The sequence below is a fragment of the Mesocricetus auratus genome, unplaced genomic scaffold, assembly GCF_017639785.1.
Source record: "Mesocricetus auratus isolate SY011 unplaced genomic scaffold, BCM_Maur_2.0 Super-Scaffold_100037, whole genome shotgun sequence".
In the NCBI taxonomy this organism is placed as follows: Eukaryota; Metazoa; Chordata; class Mammalia; order Rodentia; family Cricetidae; genus Mesocricetus; species Mesocricetus auratus.
Window position 1 is genome coordinate 6,653,668 of NW_024429215.1, and position 21,573 is coordinate 6,675,240.

Genomic DNA, 21,573 nt, shown 5'->3' on the forward strand with positions numbered 1-21,573 from the left:
ATGCAAGATAGGTGGGACTAGGAGTTGACGAGGATTCTGGCAAATGTAGTAAAGAATAGAGAACCACCACATGATCTCAGGAAGAGAGGATGCATGAGCCTGGTGTCCAAGGAAAGATAAGCCCTTGTAAAAATATATAGATTAGTAGGTATGGGTTAATAATTAATTCAGAGCTAGCCAATAAGAAACCATAGCAAAGGACCAACAGCTTCATAACTAATATAGTGTCTTGTGTGTTATTTGGAATTGACGAGACATTGGGATCAGGCTGGCAGGAAGAGTTATTGTAATAGTAAACAACCAATGTCCCCTTGTTATGTGCACTTAGTTGCAGACCAAAAATGACTCATGATACAAAATGGTTTCTTCCAGGGAATTAAGAAAACACATTGAAAAGATATAAATCCTAAGTAAATCAAGTTCAGCCTTCTACACTTCAGGGAGCTACATAAAAGGGGAATTTAAGTCTCTCTATCAATGGAAATCAAGTGAATCAAGGGTTGAGCCTGAATTAAGGATGGACAGGATGCAGGCCAGAACAAAGAGTAGTAAACACTTAAAATTGCTTATTCATCAAGAATGACCATTAGATATTCAAAGAATTAAAACTTTCACAGGGTTCTGTGGCTCCAGATCATTCTTTTTCAGTGAATATGATCTGTTACCATCTCTAAATAAAGAGATAGCATTAGGCAAACGAATGTCTGACCTTGTAGATGCTCTAGGGAAACCACTGTTAGGAAGGGAAGATAGTGGAAGAAAACTATTGGTAATAAACTATGATAAAACTCCAGTAGTAAGCTGAACCTAAACAATATGTATTTTACTGTTCTAAGTTGTTTATGTAGGTTTCTAGCATGTTCTTCTAATATGGAACTGAACTCATGAATATATATTGAGTTGAGTGGGTCAGGATAATCATACTTCTCTGCCCATATGTGTCATATGTTCTAGTCTCTTGCTTTTCCTGGAAAGCCAATGTGAGAGACACAAATATTTTGGTTCTTTGAAGTGTGATGCCATTATCTTCTCTCTCTCTCTCTCTCTCTCTCTCTCTCTCTCTCTCTCTCTCTCTCTCTGTGTGTGTGTGTGTGTGTGTGTGTGTGTTTCTGTCTCTCTCATGTTTCTCTGTTTCTTTCTGTCTGTCTCTATCTCTCTTATTGTATCTCTGTCAGTGTATTTTTGTATTGGGTATGCAATTGTTTGATAGAGGCAAATTGTATTCTGTAATGAGTATGCCATGTAGTAAAATGTACTATGCCTTGTAGAAATTTTGCTGTAGCAGAGACTATCTCATCAACTTTGAGTATCAGGAAGGGATTCTGACTGATACTGGTGGAGGAAGGATTCAACATGGAGAAGGGTATGGATCAGAGAGGAATGTTAGAAGAAGGTATATTGAGTTCAAAGGAATTGAGATCAAGTGAGCCAGGAGCCTAGAGTGCATCAGGAAGTAGGTAGATTAAGAATACAGACACATTTCTTTTGTCTTCACTGACCCTGGATTGTGATGATGTTTAGGGGACAGTGAGAGAAACACCTAAGTTAATGTCTGAATAAAAAATGGAAGAAAGAATAAAGTAAGGATGTCTCTTTACTTCCAGGATCAAACATGCTCATCCTAGCCAGTACCACAGAAATTTATTGAGAGTTCTATAAACTCTCTGGCACTCATTTGGTGAAGCTGACCTCAATTCTGGCTTAGTCTTATACTTTGTTAGTCAGTAATTTTTTATTCCTCAACTTTTTCATTTCTGTAAGAGGCAGCCCTTCCTATTCCTGTTTCTGTCTGTAAGCCTCCTCAATGTTTTTAATCCTCAGTTCATCTTACCTCTAGACAACAGTTTGTGATAGGACACTGCAGATTCTGTCTCACTACTGCTAAGGATAGAAATTTCATCAAAATTCACTGGCTTTTTTATTTTTCAAGACAGGGTTTCTCTGTGTAACTCCCTCCATAGACCAGGCTGGCCTCAAACTCACAGAGATTCACATGCCTCTGCCTCCTTGAATGTTGGGATTAAAGACATGCACCACCACCACCTGGCTTGTTCCACCACTATCTGGCTAATTCACTGGCTTTAATTAAAATACAAGAATAACATTTACAAAATTTCAGCCTTAAGCTGGTGATAATCTCTTTCCAGCTCTTCTTGGGTTAAAATGAAGGTAATGACCTTTATTTTGATGTTAATGTGATGTTAATGTAAGCCAGTTCAGGGATATGGGGTTACTAAAATATGGATCACTATTTCTGATATTATTAATTGAGGTGGTACAGTGATTTGATTAGTTCTCGACATAGACCAAAGTCACTTAGTAATGTGGGAACCTTTACAGAGGAATTGCTTCCATCATATTGACCTATAGGCATGCTCATAGGGCATTTTATTGATTAATGATACAAACAGATCAGGATACAGTGCTGTCCAAACCTCTCCCCCAGAGGACAATGTAGGAATCACAGGTTGGGACTACTGACATGACCACTTTGATTCCTCTGATATTAGTAGTTGGATGACCTATGTATTAGAGGGGGAAATGGAGTTTCTCAGATCCTAGCTATCTCTGCTGGATGCATCTAGCCCTTTCTTTCCTGGTTCACTTTGTTGCTATCCATGCCTCCACTCACAGCTTCTGGCAGCATCCTCTGTGGAAGTGTTGGTAATAGTTGAAGTTAAGATGGCCCTATTTGTTCCCAGAGGCAAGGACTCTGCTCATGTTTCTATCATCAACCTGTGTCCCTCATTATGTTTCATGACATCATGTGAACAAGTATTGTACACAGAGCGGAAAGGACCCTAGAGTATCTGAGCTGGACGGTGGCATGTGCTATCCCAGAACCCTACATCCCTTTTGTTGATCACCAGTGTTATGTGTCTCTCAGTGTCTACAGTACACTGAAGACAACACAGAATATAAGCATCATATATGTCTTCCTTCTAAAAGACTTCCAGATTATGAAGAAAGTTTGACAGGTAAACTTTTCCATGAGTGAGTTGATACACTGATTGTTTGGACAAGTGTACGCTACTGAGGCAAAGATGTGCTCAGCAACCAGAATGGGGGCATAAAGCCTTTAATCCAAGCACTTGGGAGACAGTGATTGGCAGATCTGTGTGATTGGGCTAGTCTGGTACATACACATAGTGAAATCCAGGACAGCAAGGGCCTGGCAGACGGACACTATATCAACATAAAAATCCAACACAAACCAATACAAAAAAATGCAAAAAGATCTTTTCTGGGGAAAAAACCCTCTTCTGCTAATGCAGTAGTTCTGAACTTGGGGGTTGTGACTACTACAAAGATCAACTAAGACCATTGGAAAACATATTTTTGAAAGTTTTAGGAGCTGAGATAATGTTTCTCTATCCATGTCCAGGAGATTCTGCCCACAAGCAAATTTGCCAATATATGAGCATCCAAAAATGTATTATAGGGTCACAGAATTAGGAACGATGAGAACCACTGTTGTAGAGGGAGAAATATAAAGGTCTACTCACACATCTGGACAGTAACGTGCAGACAATGGAAAATGTAACTTAAGTCATGCTAAGGCCAGCATCAGCTAACAGTAAGTCAAGACAAAGACATTAGATGAAACAAAGTATTAATCAATACCTCTCATAAACACAGGTACAAAGTCTCCAAAAATGTCATTCATGCACCATATAAAGATGGCCAGTGAAGCCAGAGAGTCTGGGACAGAACCTTCATTCAGTGGCTGGTGGAAGAAGAGGCAGACTCCCACGGCTAAGCACTGAGCTGAACTCAAGAAAAACAGTAACAGAGAGGGAGGACTGATGAACAAAGGGATTAAGACTGGGCTGCTTTAACCCCCAGAAACAGCTGACCTGAAAAGGGTTAGCTCTTGAATCCCAGGCATCAGCCTGGGAATCCAGCATGGGACTGATCAAGACCACCTGAATGTGCAGTCATTGAGGAGGCCTAGGTAATCTTGTGGCCTGTGTGTAGTAGATCAGTATTCATCCCGGGTATACAAATGGACTTTGGGTGCCCACCCAACATTTAGAGATGCACTCTCACCCTGGACTCCCAGGGGTGGGTCTAGCCCCTGCCCTGGATGAAATGACAGACTATGGACATCCTCAAGGAGGGCCTCACCCTCCCTGGGGAAATGAGGCGATATTGGGGGATTGGGGGAGGGCACGGGAGGAGGGGAGGGAAAGGGAGAGGAACCTGGAATTGACATGTGAAACAACCTTGTTTCTAATTTAAATTTAAAAATAAATAATAATTTTTTAAAAAGAGAAAGAGCTATCAGTGTTTGAACATAAGAAGATAGTCCATGTAGAAATTCTGATTACCATACAAGTCAATCTAGCAAGGTGATTCTTGGATGATTGATCTGTATGCCAACTTATTTTGCATATGTGAAAAATTAACACTGGAATTTGAAACAAAAAAGTATCCGTTTCATGTATTACTTCCCATCTTAATGCCTGTAATGTTACATTGCTTTTATGAAAGTGTCATTAAATGCCTTAAATCAGGACATTGTGTTAAGAAAATAAAACTTTCTAAGTTGTGATCACAGTATCTTGCCAGACACTCTGTATTCTACCAGAATTTTAACATATTTCAAGAGAAAAACTGAAGAGTATGTGTTGAAGACTTGGGTTAAAAGGGAATGTAGAGGGTTTTGGACATCCTAGGCACACAGAGTGACTTTATATTCTGGACTTCAATTTACTCATTTTTTTCTATTTGTTCTACTCCAACAGACAGAGAGTCCTGAAATGAGAATGTGGTAATTTATTGTACAGGAAAATGTCACAAGATAGGGAAGGAAAGAAAATATGTGCAGAAATGAGGAACCTAGCTAGGAGGATGGGACATCAAGTTCCCTACATTGTATATTCAGAGATTTTGGCCAGTCCATATAGTTCACTGTAAGTGGGGGGGGCAGAAATTCATTTCTGAGATAAGCTCTCAACCTTGCTCTATACCTAAAACACATTTGCTCCCTAGACATTCTCTCACAGCATTTCCACAACTTTTCCTATGAAAAATTGTGAAAACAATATACTTATTTTCCATATTCTGTTACCTTGAAAGTTGTGCTTCTGACTCTCCCGAGTAGGTCCCAGATGTATTGTGGGCACATCTGCGGCTATTCCAAGCCTCACAAATCAGAACCCCGAGGACTATGAGGATCATGCCAGCCATCCCCATCCTGATGAGATTCTCCACTGTTTGATCATGTGTCTCTAAGGCTGTGTTTATAGACAAAGAAGTCACAGGGGTTAGGGCAGGGCAAAATTTCACCATGGTAGCTGACAGTCCATCCAGGTCATACACCTTCCAGGGACAGTGCCATCATTTTTAATTATCAATATTCACCTGCCTTGTTTTTGGTCAGGCTGCGTAAAGGACTCATTTTTCTCAGCTGATGCTGAGAAAAGAATAAGAGGAGCAGGATGTGGGAAGTGCTTAAGAGACCCGTGTGCTTCCTAAGTTTCCACATTCTCCATTCCTGTAAATGACCGCCATTATCATCATATACACTCATGAAGTTCTGGGGTGAGCCCTTCTCCAGCTCTATCAGGTTCCCTTTTGTATTCTTTTTATTTAAATTAGAAACAAGCTTGTTTTACAAGTCAATCCCAGTTCCCTCTCCCTCCCTTTCTCCCCTGCCCCCCCTCACCCCATTCCATTCCCTTTCTGCTCCCCAGAGAGAGTGAGGCCTCCCATGGGGGTCTTCAATGTCTATCATATCATTTGGGGCAGGGCCTAGGCCACCCACTATGTGTTTTGAGATTGATGACTACCTTATATGCCATCCTAGAGCCTTCATACAGTAGCTGATGGAAGCAGAGTCAGACACCCACAACTAAACACTGAACTGAACTCCTGGAACCCAATTGCAGATAAGGAGGAATGATGAGCAAAGGGGTCAAGACCAGGCTGGTGAAACCCACAGAAACAGCTGACCTGAACAAGGGGAGCTCATGGACCCCAGATTGATAGATGGGAAACCAGCAGGGGGCTGATCCAGACCCCCTGAACATGGGTATCAGTGAGAATGCCTAGACAATCTATGGGGCCTCTGGTAGTAGATCAGTATTTACTCCTAGCATATGAATGAACTTTGGGAGCCCATTCCATATAAAGGGATACCCTCTCGTACTCTTATTAGAATCTTCAGCCTCATTGTGCTAAAACAGATGCCAATGATACACAAGATAAAAACAGAGAATTCAGAGTAGAACAAATTGGCAAGGCACTCTACTTGATGATCTGTGAGCGTGTAGTCCCTGCACTGAACAGCTACCAAGAACCATTCTGAGTATGGCATTTCTGGTGAGCTCAGTAGGGGTTGTGCAGATTTAGATCCCCAGTCTCAAATGTTTCTCCCAAACACCTGTTTTTGCTGAGAGACTCAGTCACTCTCTATGACTTTGGAAGTCCCAGGCCTCTTCTGTGTATTTAGGAACAAACAGATGTGGACAAGGTAGCCTCTTAGAGATATGATGATTTATATAGAAATTGTTTCTGCTAAGAGTGAGAACGTCTGTCTTATTGCCAAATTCTCCCAGATATTCCCCCTCACATCAGACTCTGAAATTTCTCTATGTTCATTTCAGGTAAGATGCAGATCCTTCAACTATGAGTTGTTCTCCACAACCTTTTTATCAAGATTGAAGTAAAAAATGTTAGATTAAGGTGTCATTCAGAGTGCTGTGCAATTTTGAGCCACATCAAACATCTGAAAGTGTGTGTGTGTGTGTGTGTGTGTGTGTGTGTGTGTGTGTGTGTGTAATACAGTAAAACCCACTGGGAATTTATCTGTATAATTCCCCATTAAACTTAGATCCCAAGATGGCTCTATCCTCTCCAATCTTTCTTATCTTAACAAATAACATCAATGGAGAGAAAAATGACAGGCCATAGAGTGACAAGTCTGAATCAGTTCTCCTATGACCTCAGAAGCCTGGAGTTTCAGCCATGGAAGATCATTGGAGGTCTTATCCCTGTGGTGATATAATGTTTATGACCTAATAAAGCCGCTGGAGATTAGAGAAGCAGAGCATCCAGCCACTAGCTCTTACCTCTACCTCAGATTTGGGTGGGGGTAATCCCAGTTGCATGAATCCTCAGTATAACTGGAGACTAACGTTTTGAGACTGAATACTGAATGGCACATGAGACCCTCGGCTCCTTCTTATATACCTCTCTGGTGCTAAGATTACAGGCATGAGATCTATTTCTCTTTTGTATTGATTCACAAGTCATAGAAGCCAGGCACACACCTTTAATCCCAGCAGTCAGAAGCTAGGAGGTGGCGCTGCACACCTTTAATTCTATGATTCAGGATTAAGAGATAGATGGATCTCTGTGAGTCCAAGGCCACCCAGATCTACACAAGAGTGAATCAGTGTAAAAGAGAATTATAGCTCACACCTCCAATCCCAAAATTAGGGAGGTATATAAAATAGAAGCAATATCTCAGGGAGGCATTCATTCTCCAGTCACACTGAGGAGAGGCAGAAGTTTGAGGCTTAATGAAGAGCTCGTGTGTGAACAGCCTTTTCAGCCTGAGGCAGAGGTGAGAGCTAGTGGCCAGCTGCTTTGCTTGCTTTTCTGATATTCAGTTTGGAGTTTAAACCCAAATATTAGTCTCTGGGTCATTTATTTATTTGTGTTATAGTGGGGCTGTGGCTTAAAAAAAACTCTCCCATTAGTCACTAGTCACTGTCTTCATGGCACTAAATAAAATGGCAGGGCAATAGCATAGGGCTTAGCCTCAAAAATATATTGTTCGATGATGGTGTTGACTCACCTGAGATGTGTATTTCCAGGGGATCACTGGGTACAGACCACAAGTGTGGGGTATTACTGTAGTAGCCATAACACCTGAATGTCCCTGTGTGATCTGGGGTCACATGATCTATAGAGAAAAGGGCGTGGTACTGCTGATTGCTGTGTGTGTACTGTGAGTCCAGGGAGCTGAGGAACTTCTGATCTTCCTTAGTGAGAATAAACTTTTCGTATCTTCTCCAAGAGACACACTGGAGAGTCATGTTCACTCCTGATGTCACAACAGGGCTGGGCAGGACTGACAGGCTGGGTTTACTGTCGTAGATTCCTAGGAGAGAAGAGGCAGACTGTAACATAGACTCACACAGCCACAGTGTTCTCCTGGGGTAGGCTGTGGGAGTAGAATACTTGGAGTGCACAGCATTGGCCAGAGACCTTGACTGACCCATCAGTTGTCACAGCCATTTCTAGGATACCACCATGGTCTGATCAGCCTGTTGAGGTGTAACTGTATCTGTGACATTGCCCAGCATGTTGCTGTATCACAGAAAGGATGAGAACTTGGACTACTCTGAGGTTTGTGCACCCCCAGGGTTTAGGACTTCCCACTTTATTCAAAGCATTTATTCTTGCATCCTGGATACCCTGACAGCAGATGGTCATGGGACTTCCCGAGGTGATCACAAAACCAGGCTCAGCCTTGATGGTACATCTATTGAGAGTCACTGAAAAAAGTAGCCGCTAAGGAAGTGGGTCTGCTTGAAAGTGATACAGAGTAGGTCACACTTTGAGATGACACCTAAGGTGATCCAGAGTATCAGACAACCTGTTATAGACTCATTTCCCTCCTGGACTTCCTGTATTTCTCTCTCACTGTCTGTCTTGGATTCTGTGTCTTGGGTCCCACTGCTCCTAAATTCTGTGCCAGTGGCCTAAAGAGACCTGGTTTCTCACACACACCACACACCCAGTCTTCCATGTGCACATGTAACAAGTTTAACATCATTGTAGGGAAAGGCAGGGGTACCTCACCTGAGAACAGGAGTTCCAGGGAGTCACTAGGCTCTGACCACACCTGTGGTTTGTTCCTGTAATTGCTATAACATCTGAATGTCCAACGCTGGTTGGGAGTCAAAGAGCCCTGAAAGAACAGAGCTTCAAACTGCCCAGAAGATTGGTTATATTGTGAGTCCATAATCCAGGAGAGCTTCTGTGGTCCTTCCTTAATCAGAATAAACCTGTCATATTGCTTCTTTGAGACACACTGGAGGGTAACATTCTTTCCTGGTGCCAACACAGGGCTTGGTTGTGCTGACAGTCTGGGTTTAGTGTAGACTCCTAAGAGAGAAGGAGGAATCAGATATGTGTTCTCAGATATCATTATCCTCTAGGGCTATGAGATGGGGGGGATCCTGAAAGCAAACCTACTTCTTGACAATCATTAAAAAATGGAACTGGAGACCCTGTGTGTCCTCTTATTTGTCAACAGTAGCTCTGGTGGGTCACTCTCCCCTGACTCTCCAACACAAGTCTGATAGTGACATCAATATCTCCCTGCTTGGGGCTGCTCAATTTTGAGATGGATAATTCAGGCTTGTGCTCAGACTCCAGGAGTATCTGTTTGCACACTGGATATGGGCCTCTATCTTTGTGGATATCCCACTTTTTGGCTTCTTTGGTCACCTCCCTCAAGATCATCACCTTCCTCCACTTGGAGACTACAGAATCTTTCTGAGCTCTCAGGATAGGCTTATGGAAGATCACTGCTAGGAAATAAGCATCTAGGACCCAGGGCATCCTTCCTCATATTGCAAGTCTCAACCCCACGACTTGTCAGCCAAAATCAGGATCAGCACGCAGGCACTGATTTCCATTCTCACTTCCTAGGAATGCTCAGGTATGGTGACAAGGGCAGAGGAGAAAAGATTCTGATACTCACCTGGCAGCCCTTCATTCCTGAGGTCCAGAGTCAGTCCTGGAATAGAAGTTTATGTGAGATGTTTGCCCCTGGAACTAGAATCCATCCTTTCTTAGAAGGACCTCTTTGAGGCCCTGGGGTCTCAAATGCTTGTCCGTGGGCAGGGTCTTTTCTAGACAACAGATCCCTTCCCGTCTTTACATCTCACCCAGACAGAGCAGTGTTGTGAAGAAGGTGGTCATGGTATCTCTTCCTAGAGGCTGCAGCAGTGCAAAATTATGGGCAACACTATAGAGCCTGTTTGGAGGAACAGGAAACGGGGTGTGGTCTTTAGAGGCAGGGAAATACTCAGACATGGTTGTACTTCAGACCCACAGGAAGGGGAACTGCCTTTCTCAGCACCAGTCTCTTAGGTCCCAGTGCAGTCACTAGGTCTGATAATAAACCCAGTGCTTACATAGATGATGTTTGCACAACCCCATTAGTGTCTGCCTTACCTGTCTTCATTCTGCTCAGGGACAGGGGTAGTGGCAAAAAAAGCCGAGGTCTTCCCCAAAGGTGAGATTTGCATATGTCCTTAATTACATTGTTGCAAATTTAGCAAGCATGCAATGCTTCTTCTTGGAATTGAGTAATACCCTTGATTGTTTCAGTACAACCTTTTACATATATTTCAATGGTCTTAGATAAGACATCAAAGCAGATCAGGAGGAGGCATGTCCGTTGCAAGCACTGATTCCAAGCTCATTATCCTTTGGGATGTTCACCTTTTGTGGGAGTCAGGATCTGTGTAATGATGGCCACTAATAATCACACTACACAGCCAATACTGGGCTCTCTTGAAATATCATCTGCCAACACCAATAATCCAGTTTAGACTCAGATAGATTTTGGGGGAATAATGTCAGAAAACAGTCACACTTTTGGACAAAATATAACAAGATTGGTCTTTAGGCCACTTATTAGTATTCTCCTCAGGAACCACTTGAGCCTGGTTTCTACAGTCCATATCACCCTCAACACCACTGTCTTCCATGTTCCTACTATGATGGTCCATTAAGCCCCACGTAAAGCATTGAACTGCTCTCCTAATCCAAACTGCCAAAATCTACATTACGCCAACAAACAACGTGATCAGGTCTGTCACAGCAATAGCCCACTTCTGGAATCAGTTTCTGTCTTAGTCAGTATTCTGTTGCTGTGCAGAGCTACCATGACCACAGCAGCTCTTATTAAGGAAATCATGTAACTTGGTGTTTCTCACAGTTTCAGAGATTTAGATTACTATCCTCTTTATGGGGAGCATGACACCACATATACAGACCTGACAGTTCAGAGTCTTCATCTGGATGCAATGGGCAGAAAGATACTGTGCCTGGATTGGGCTTTTGAAGCCCCAAATCCCACCCTCAGTGATGTATCTTCTCCAACAAGGCTACGCCACATAATCCCTCCCAAATAGTGGCATCCCTTGACTTGTAAGAATTCAAATATGTTGGCCCATGGGGCCCATTCTTATTCCAGCAACCACACCCTTCCAGGAATTGACATGGAATTAATTTTAAAAAGCAAATCAATTAAGCGTGACAAACTAAATCTAAGCCACACAAACTGTCCAGCTCTAAGGTGTGCTTAGGTAAGTCCTTCTTCTGTTTTAATCTACCAGATGCAGAAAACAGGGTAAAAGTGCTCATGGATTTCATTGGTGTTGGATTCTTCAGGACCTCAGTCATCAACTATCCTCAGAAACGCCATTGAACTGGATTAAAGTCATCTTCCATGTCACTCCAGGTACTTTCTTCTTCATCATACATGTGGTCAGAGCTGCTCTTGATGGAGGAGAAGGATCTAGTCACCTTGGCTTAGGGGAAATGAGGTCAATATGTGAATAGTACCAGTCTCTGGACTTCTGTGACGTGGACATACTGACTGAGAACAGGTAGACGATCCTTGCGTGCCTATGGATTCCCCATTGATGTGCAGTACTTTGCACTGTGGTATGCAGATTGGGCCCTGCAGAGAAGAACCACATCTGGAGGTTAGGATGGTAAATTTACTATGACACATGTTCAGCAGCTGTCAATGAAATGTCTTTTTCTAACAGATCTAAATTGTGCTGATGTTGTGCTAAGTGCATATAAGTTGTCCACAGGAAAGAGCTCATTTCTAAGTTACCATGGCCTTTCTGAAGCAGGCAAAAGCCAAGAAAACTTAGACACTCCCAGTATCAGAAACGACTATGACCTAAGCATCTTCCACAATCTGAAAGGAATCAAAGAGCCCTGATATATGTGAGGGTATGCACGATGAGGGTCTCTACGCCAAACGTATGAGAGGTGCTGATGATATATCCTAAGGTAAGATTGTTAAATAAACCAGCTAGTGTCCTTCCACAATAAGGCTGACTATAAGCAAGCTTTCTTGTTTATACCACCAACACTATCTCATGTAACACAGTGATTGCCTCACATTTGTTCTATACCTTGGGATGCTTCTTCAGACATGAAACATCTCTCCTTCCCATGACATAGTTTACTCTGCTTTGGGCCTGGAATAATCACCTAGCATCCATGGTCTCATTACAGCTCATGAATCATTTTCTGTTTCATTTCTTGATATGAAGGTATGGAGGGCAGAAATATCTGATGATAGATCATCTCTCTTCCTCAGTCAAACACTTCTCATTGAGTATGAGCGGGGGTTCTTCCTACTCTCTGAGAGTCTCCTCCTGTGCTTCCTTTATTCCTTCACCCTCTCCATTTACAAAACACATGGGTCCTTACCATAAGTAGCCATGTTTCTTGTCTTGAAGATGTCTTGCTGCCACCCTGAGCAAACTCAGGACGTACTGATTACCTGACTGCAGGTCATGGGATGCCCCGTCCTTTCTCCCAGAATTTTGTTTGTGCAAGAGTTATTATTACCTTCCATTATCCATGTAGTCATTGTTGTAATTTAAGAAACGTAGCAGGTGAGAGTGGCATGTGACAGTGTTCAAGCAGACGGGGTAATTTTATTAGGGAAAGAGATCATAAAAAGAGGAAGGAGAGGGGAGACTGGCCTCTAGGGATGGAAGCAACAGGAGAAAGGAAAGACGAGCAGAGAGAGACAGGAGCAGACAGAGAGAGGGAGAGAAAGAAAGAGAGAGAGGGGAGGATGGGAGGTGGGCGGGGCCCTTTTAAAGGGAACATAGTGAGTGTGCACAGGTGGTGCTCCTGGTGACTGCAGCTGAGAGCACATCCTGTCAGGACTCCAAGGGCAGGACTATACAGATACCTGACTACTAACAGTCATCGCATACCAATGGCTCATTATCTCATCCGCTTAGTCCCAAGCCACAGAGTGACTGATGTTACCAAATGGCTACTTCCAGGGACTGAAGAGCTCATATTTGCAAAGGTGACAAGAATGAGTAAATTACGTGCAGATTTGTACACTTCAGGGAGCTACAGAGAAGGGGAAGCTAAGTCTCTCTAACAATGGAAATCAAGCGAGTCATGGGTGGAGGCCACACTGAACATGGGTGGAGTCCAAGGCCGAAGTATAGCATGGCACACACTAAAGACTGCAAACCCATCTACGAGGACCATCAGCTATTCTGAAAAGGAAAATTCTCACAGGGTTCCGTGGCTCCATCTCAGTCTTATATGATGATGAATGTGGTCTGTGATTTCATCTCCAAATAGAGGGAAATATTTTAGGCAAAGGAGTATTTGACTTTGTTGGTGCTTAGGGAAGCTGCTGTTAAGTCGGGATAATGGTATAAGGAACATATTGGTGGTAATCTGTAAATCTCTAGTATTAATCTGAAGCCAGAAAACGTGACCATCCATGTAGTTAGTTGTGTATGTGGCTTCCAGTATTCCCTAATATGGAACTGTGTTGGAAGTCCTTGCTGGCCAGGTGTTGCAGTCTATCACAGCCTGGCTGCTTTTTCCAAAGCATTACAGCATGGAGACTCATTTCCCCTCAAGGAAACTTCCTGCTCTTTACTTGTCCTTATCCGTGGAATGTCCCGGGCCCTGGAGGATGACCTTATCTGGAAGTTGGTCTCTAAGACTGGATGCCTGATTTATCTCTAGCGTGACACTTGACACAGTTTCCTACTAGAAACCTTCCTTGCTGCATATGTGGTGATTAAGATTTTTTCCCAGAATCTCTGCTATAGGACCCTGATACCACACACGATGCATTATTATAGGAGCATGGGACTTAACGCAAATTAGAGTTTGTCTCCAGGCTCACCAATCCTATCGTTTTATCCTATCCATTTCCTATACTCAGGAATAATGAATAATGTTGAGCCGATTCACCAAAGTCATCCCCTGAAGGGCTTTATCCATCTTACCCACAGCCATCCAAACCTAGATCCCTGCTTCTGCTCCCTCTACCCTCTTGAATCAATACACCAATGATCCTGAAGAAGAAGCAGAACTGTAGAACATAAATTATGAATATATATCCAGTTAGCAGATCAAGATAAACATACTTGTCTGCCTTTCTAAGTATGCGGAGGCAGATGTATATTCTAGTCTTTCATTGTCCCTGGAAAACAAGTGTGGAGAACATAGGTATTTAATCAACTAAAGCACGATATCTGTCTTTCTATCTGTTACTGTCTCTGTCTCTGTCTTTCTCTCTCTCTGTGGTGTGTGTGTGTGTGTGTGTGTGTGTGTTTGGTAGAGGTATCTTATGTCCTGGAATGAATTGCCTATTTTGTTGTTTTTATTGCTGTTGTTATTTTTATTTCTTTTCTTTTGTTTTTTGGAAGATGTGGTTTTGATTGGGGAGACATAGTCTCTGTTCCTTTTTAACACTGAGAATGAATTGTTCACAATGCTGTGAGAAGAAGAACCAGGAGGAATCATTCACAATGAAGAAGGGTATGGACCACAGTTGTCTGTTAGAAGGAGATTTGGAATGTTTAAAGGAATGGGATGGTGAAGGTCAGGAGCTTGGAGTGCTATGTGAGATGGACAGTTTAAGAGTATTGACAGATGCCTTGAGTCTTCTCTGAGACTGGATTGTGCTGTTGACCAAGGGATAGTGAGAGCAACAGCCCAGGCTGGTACTGTTCGAAGTAAATGTTAGAATGAGAAGGGAAGAATGGAGAGGTTGAGGATGCCTCTTCCCTACTGAGGTTATGTGAGGATCAAACATTGCCATTATTGGCAGTCAGTAGCATAGAAGGTGTAGAGAGAGTTCTACAAGCCATAGGTGACTCAAATGACACAGCTGACCTCCCAGCTGTCCTGGACCTGGGCTCCTGTCTCTAAAATTTCCTTATTCCTCGGAGTTCTTCATTTCTGTAAGGGGCAGAAACTCATACTTCAATCTCAGCATCTAAAGTTCCACAAAGCTTATCCTCTCTCACTTCCTCTCATCACAGGATGAAGGTTTATCATAAAACATTTTAGATATTGTGATCATTAGTGTTTGTGACAGTAAGACAGGATCTGCAATGCCTTATGAGAAATAACGCTCAGGGAGGCAAAGTCTCACAGGTGTCTATATAAGGGACAAGAACAACATTTACCAACTTAGCATCAAGTGGTAATTGTCTCCCTCCAGTCTTTAGGCCACAATAATGGTAAAGACCATTTTTGATGGTTAGTGTGAGAATCATATAGTCCAGTGACATGGAAACATTCAAATAGGTATTATAATTTTTGAGAATGAGAAATGAAGTGGGAGAGTGTCATTCAAATAGGTATTATAATTTTTGAGAATGAGAAATGAAGTGGGAGAGTGTATTGACCTATAGGTATGTGAGTGGGGCATTATTTGAGAATGATAGAAAGAGACACCAACTCTGGTTGCTGTCCATGCACCTCACAGAATCCAATAAAGGCAGCAAAATGCTGAGTCTCCTGATATAGCCACTGCCTTTCCTTTAATTCCAGCATGTAACTGGTTGACGTGGGTATAGGGAAAGGCCTACTTACTGCTCCAAGAATTCTCAGTGTCTCAAATGGTTCATTTTCAGGTTGTCCATCCCTTCTTAAGCTTCCTCAGAGGGTTAGGAAGTGTCAGGGATGACTGAAGTTAAACTGACACTTTCTTCGTTGAGCCAGGAACAATGAGTCATCCTGTTTCTTTTGCAATATTTCATGACTTCCTGGAACATAGTGCTGAGTACATACTATGGAAGACTCTAGAGCTTTTGAGATGGTTGATAGCGTACAGGAAGAGAGCTTTGCATATCTACTTGTAGTGACTTCCAATGCACTGTTAGACTCATTCTCTATAGTTTACTATAGACATCACAGATCAGGAGATGGCATTGATCTTCTCATGGTCCTTCAAGATAGTAATATCAGGACTACCTTTCCACCTGAACAGAGTGAGGGATTCTCTTTGGGTGCAGACAAATCTCCTCCCTTCATGTAAACATTTTACAAATATAGGAATAAGTTGAGTACAATCTATGATAGATGGACACTTAGGTCCAGTCAACAGTACGTATAGCATTAGCTAAGCTGTGAGGGCAGCATCACCTAACACTAAGTTTAGAAAAAGGCAGTACAAGAAACAAAGTTTAGACCAATATCTCTCATGAACACATTTAATGTTTTATCAAATGTTATTCACATAGCAATTAATGGTGTTCTCTGAGGATCATATGATCTGTGAAATCATTTCCATGGAAGATTTGTAAGTTTTGTCTGACGTTAATGCTGTTGAAAACATTGCTTAAATGTGCATTTATCAGAATATATTCTGTTGTAAGTCATGAAATTTAATTCAAAATACTGTAAAAAGATTTATTTGTGTAGAGGAACTTAACCACCTATGTGAAGTCCATACAGTATTCAAATATTAAATATTGTGGATGATAGTGAAAAGATTTTTTAAAAATACAGAATAGAAACAGTGTTTTAATGAAAGGGTTGCTTTTTGTCAGTGATTCACAGCCACTTATTGTGAACACTCATAGTAAATAGAGAACCTCCTGATTCTTAGACTAAGATTGTAGTCTAAGAGACCTACCTTACCATCATACTGGATGGTAAGAAAGGAGAAAATTTGCATTAAAAATTGAAGAAATAAACAATATGCCTCTGTCTGCACATTTTCAGCCTTGCATTTGAACTCTTAGACAAGAAAGAAACAGAATAAAAAAAAGAAGCAAAGGAAAATGTGAACAAAATATGAATAGGTCATGTATAGACAAAAAAGAGAAATAAACATAGCTATAATTGTACGAAAATAATATGATTACGTGTCTTGTTACAAAACTCTTCCAGATATCTCTCTCTGCATCAGGCTCAGAAACTTTACTATGTACAGTTCAGCTAGGAAGATCTTTACTGTATATTGTCTTCCCTCTTTTTCTTCTCCTAATTTAGTAAATGTCATATCAAGGTTTAGGGCAGTATATGTATAATGTTGGCTCTTAACAACACATCTGAAAGTTGCATATGAGAGAGAGAGAGAGTATTGTGTGTCTGTCTGTGTCTGTATGTGTGTGTTTGAACCAGGACCTAAAATAGGTCATAAACCAAGGGGGTTTTGTCTGTTCAGCTTCCCCAGTAGCATGGCTTCCTTACACTAAGCTTAAATCACAAGACTGGTTGTCTATCTCCATTTTTGTCATCATTACAAACCACAGAAATTGGACAAACAGACAAACTACAGAGTGACAAGCTTGTGCAGGACTCCTGGGACCATAGAAGCCTGGAAGTTCAGCAGTGGAGTTTCACTGAAAGTCTTATCTCCACAGTCTCTGTTTTTCCAGATGGACATACCAAAGGCAGCAAGAAGGAATCATTGTCTTCCACCTCCATGAGAATTCTGAACCAACGCAGATTCAGCTCCTGTATTGTCACCATGAATGGCAAGGGATCACACTTCCCTGAATGATAGATTTTTATTTTACTCTGCTGGCATTTTGGTTTTGACCTAACGTGATTGTTCATTTGGTATGTCCTGGTTCTCTTGGGGAATTCTGTCTGGTAGGACTGAGCTATGGTTTCACATCTTCAACAGAGAGGATTGTCATGTGTCCCTGTTTTGTGCAAAAGGAGGGTTTAGCAGAGTTTGTGTTTAATGAACTAAGGCCATCTCTTCCCCTGTGAATACTGTGCATCTTTGCTGCGCTGAGGGGGATGGTATGACAGAAAGCCTTCCTAAAGAGAAGAGGGATAGGTAAAGTGAAATCTTCTCTGTTCTGAGATGACACCTCCCCAGGTCCTGATTCTGAGGACATAGACGCTGATTTTTTCCTCTGGCTCAAATTGTCTGTTGTGTGCCTATATCTGCACCAATTTCTGCTAAAATCCCAGTTCCCCATGGAAGGCATCACCTCCTCTAATCAACATTCATGGCTTTGACACAGGCTGGGTACCTGATTGAATCTTGTGGGTTACTCACCTTTGATCATGATGTCCCACGGCTCACTAGAGTCTGACCACACAGTGGAGAATGTATATGCACCACAGCCCCTGCATTATCCCCCAGAGCAGTGGCTCACAAAGCCCAGGGTGAAATTGGTCAAATCCTGTGTTTGCTGACCTCAGTGCTGGCTGAGGGCAGCCACATCAATTTTGTACAGAACAAATATCTTGTATTAGAAGTCAGAGCAACACAGCAGGGTGAGGATATGACCTTGGTGGTCCAGAAAGAAGGGCCTAGAAGATTGAGTATACTATATTTAATAAATACTGATTACCTGGAGCTCTGCCTCAGACTCCAGATGATCCCATTCATCACTTTTTACCTGGAACTACCCTGGATGGCAGGGCCATGGCAAAGCACCTGGGGTCTTAGCAAAGATTGGTCAATGATGGAGTTGACTCACCATAGATGTGTAATTTGAGTGGATTACTGAGTATTGACCACAACTGTGAGGTATCTATTTAGCAACCACAATATCTGAATCTCTGTAATCTGAAATAATTCAATTCATAGATAACAGGGCTTGGTATAGCCTAGTAGGATTATATACTGTGACTCCTGGGAGCTAGGAAACTTATGATTATTCTTGGTGAAATGACTTTGTTGTATTCCCCCAATGAGACAATGGAGTGTCATGTTCCCTCCTGAAGTCACCATAAGGCTGGTAGGCTACATTGTTTTGCTGTAGTAGATTCCTGGTAAAGCACCCAACTTCATAAATGAGCCCCACAGCCACAATGTTCTCCAGGGCTAGTCTGTGGTAAGGGATTGCTCCTGAGTGCGGAGACTAGGACTGAGACTCTAACTGTCCTCTCAACTGTCACTACCAGTTTCCAGCATGGCTAACAAGTTGCTGTGCCACAGAAGAGATGGAGAACTTCGCTTTGTTCTCAACTTGATCTGGGGTTTGTGTGCCCCAGGGTTTTTGTTAACCTGACACCAAATGGTCACGGCACTTTCGTAGACTATCACAGAGCCTGGCTCAGTGTTAATTATGAGTTTGGAAGGAAGAACGAGAGAAGGAGGTATGTCTGAGTGTAAGAGAAGGTCACACTTGGAGATGTCACTTAGGCTTATCCAGAGTAATAGAGTGTCCCTGAAGCATTCATCTCTCTTCTGGACCTCCTGGGTCCAGAAGAATAATTTAGTAAGTGTTCTCAGGCCTCATTATACTAAACAGCTGAAAACTCACTGTCTCCTCCTCCTCCTCCTCCTCCTCCTCCTCCTCCTCCTCCTCCTCCTCCTCCTCCTTCTTCTGTACCTTGCATACCAGTGTCTCCTGCGCTCTGTGTCAGTGCACTAAACTTGGCTCCTCACATACACCACACTTCTAGGTCTGCCTACATGCCTGCATTAGTTCAATTCTATGGAAAGGCTGTTGTTTTTCACCTGAGAACTGGAGATCGCTAGGTTTTGACCACACTTGTGGTCTGCTTCAGTAACTGCTGTAGCATCTGAATGTCTACCCCTGCCTGGGAACACAGAACCCACAGGGAACAGGGCCTGCAGTTAACCAGTAGAGCAGTTATGCTGTGGTCCTAGCATCCAAAAGAGTTTCAGCAGGCCTTCATTGGTCAGAATGGACTTGTCACGTTGCTACCATGACACACAGTGAAGGATGACATTCACTCCTGGGGTCAAAGCAGGGCTGGGCTGGGATGAGAGGCTGGGTTTCTTATAGACTCCTAGGAAAAAAAGGAATGATCTAGTGCATGTCCTCAGGCCTCATTAGACTAAAGAGCTGTGAGGCGGGTAGGGGCTCCAATGAGTGACGACCCACTTCTTGATAGTGAAGCCCAAGTCTGGGAATCCTGAGTGTCCATGTCCTCTTATCTGTCACCATAAGTTTCAGATGATCTCTGTCTTCTGACTGTATATTTTGTGGGTCTGAAAGTGACATAGATATTACCCTGCATGTTCCTGTCCAATTACTGAGATAGAGAATATATTCTTCCTTTTCACCAAGTTCCTGCAGAGTCTCTGTCCACCATGGATATGAGTCTCCATTTTTGTATATACAGTACCTTTTCACTCCTGTGGTGCTCCCCTTAAGATCATTATGTTAGTTGCTTGCAGACCACCGGGTCTGGTTGAGCATAGGCTTAGGGAGAGTCCCTGGAAGGAAATGATCATCTAAGACCCAGGACGACCATCTATAAATTGCACACAACCACCTCTTAGCCCTCCAGCTATCCCCAGGTTAAGCACATGCTTTGTTTTCCAACCTCACACTGCACATGCTTGACTCCTGCTTCTGATTAGAAGGAGAGGAAGACAGCTTAAGATGCATGCCTTCCAGTACTAGGGTCCTGAGACCAAGGCTCCGTACAGAAACAGAATTCTATGTGATAACTTTGTTCCTTAACTCGAGCAGATCCTAGGCTTAGTGTAACTTCCTAGTGCCCTGTGGTTTCCTAGTGGGCTAGTGCTGGGCTGTGGGGTCAAGTCATTCCTAGAGTATCGCCTCCTCTCTTCATATCTCATCTAGGCAGAGCAGGCCTGTGAAGACAAAGGAGAAGGCCTCTCCTTCCACAGATTTCAACATGGGCATAGCTATGAAGCCTGACTGGACAGATAGGAAGAACAGGGTGGCCTTTGGAAGCTGGATGGTCCTCATGACACTGTAGTATGTAATCAGCCCCACAGAAAGGGGAACTTCCCCCCTCAAGTACAAGTCTCTTCTTTCCCCGTCTCTCTGTCTCGGTCAGGTGTTAGGCTTTCTGCGATCAATCTTTCTGTACGATGTCCCATCAATGTCTGTACCATCTGTCCACATCACAATCAGGGACAGATGGTAGCTGGCATGTGCAAATATTTTAAAGAAACGACTACAAATTTAAATGTGGTGTTGCTTTGTTCCTTTTCAAATTTTTGTGAAATACATCCTCATTTTCAAAAATTTGAAGGTGCTTAAGATGGTTTTTTTCTGTGTTTATTTCCGCTGAGAGAAATTTATGATCCTCCCCTTCATAGTCTCAAGGGATGGGTTACAAAGGTGCACCATTCTTTCTAGTTTGTTAGTTGTTGAAGTCTTTACTTTCCTTTGCATTAAATTGCATTTATTTGTTTATCTATTCATTTAGTTGCTCTGTGTGTGTGTGTGTGTGTGTGTGTGTGTGTGTGTGTGTGTGTGTACATTCAGTTGTGGAGCAGCACATACATGGAGGTCATAGGACAACTTGAAAAGTTAGTTTTCTCCTTTCATATGTATCCTGTGGATCAGTTTCAGGTTTTAAGGTTGTCAGGAGACATCTATACACTGAGCCATCTCAATGGTCAAACACTTACCATCATAATTTTCATTAGTTCGTGTGCTTCAGTCAAAAAATGGGCTGGATTCAGAGCTTCCTGGACCAAACAGTGCCCCAGTTTTATTTTAGGACTCTGTCTCTTTTCTCTGACTGAGCTTCTCTCCTATTCTTCTGTCTCTGCATCCATTCCTGCCTAAGATCCCTATGCCTCATCTCAGCCAG

The 21,573-nt window shown here is 42.6% G+C and overlaps 1 protein-coding gene across 1 annotated transcript in view; it reads right to left on the minus strand.

Moving 5' to 3' along the window:
* LOC101823689 (leukocyte immunoglobulin-like receptor subfamily B member 3) overlaps positions 1 to 21,573 on the minus strand; it is a 109,015-nt gene that overhangs the window by 33,650 nt on the left and 53,792 nt on the right. The window contains 5 exon segments of the mRNA XM_040733836.1: positions 5,075 to 5,240; positions 7,808 to 8,113; positions 8,818 to 9,123; positions 9,725 to 9,760; positions 9,912 to 10,000. Of these exon segments, the coding sequence (XP_040589770.1) occupies positions 5,075 to 5,240; positions 7,808 to 8,113; positions 8,818 to 9,123; positions 9,725 to 9,760; positions 9,912 to 10,000 (903 nt within the window).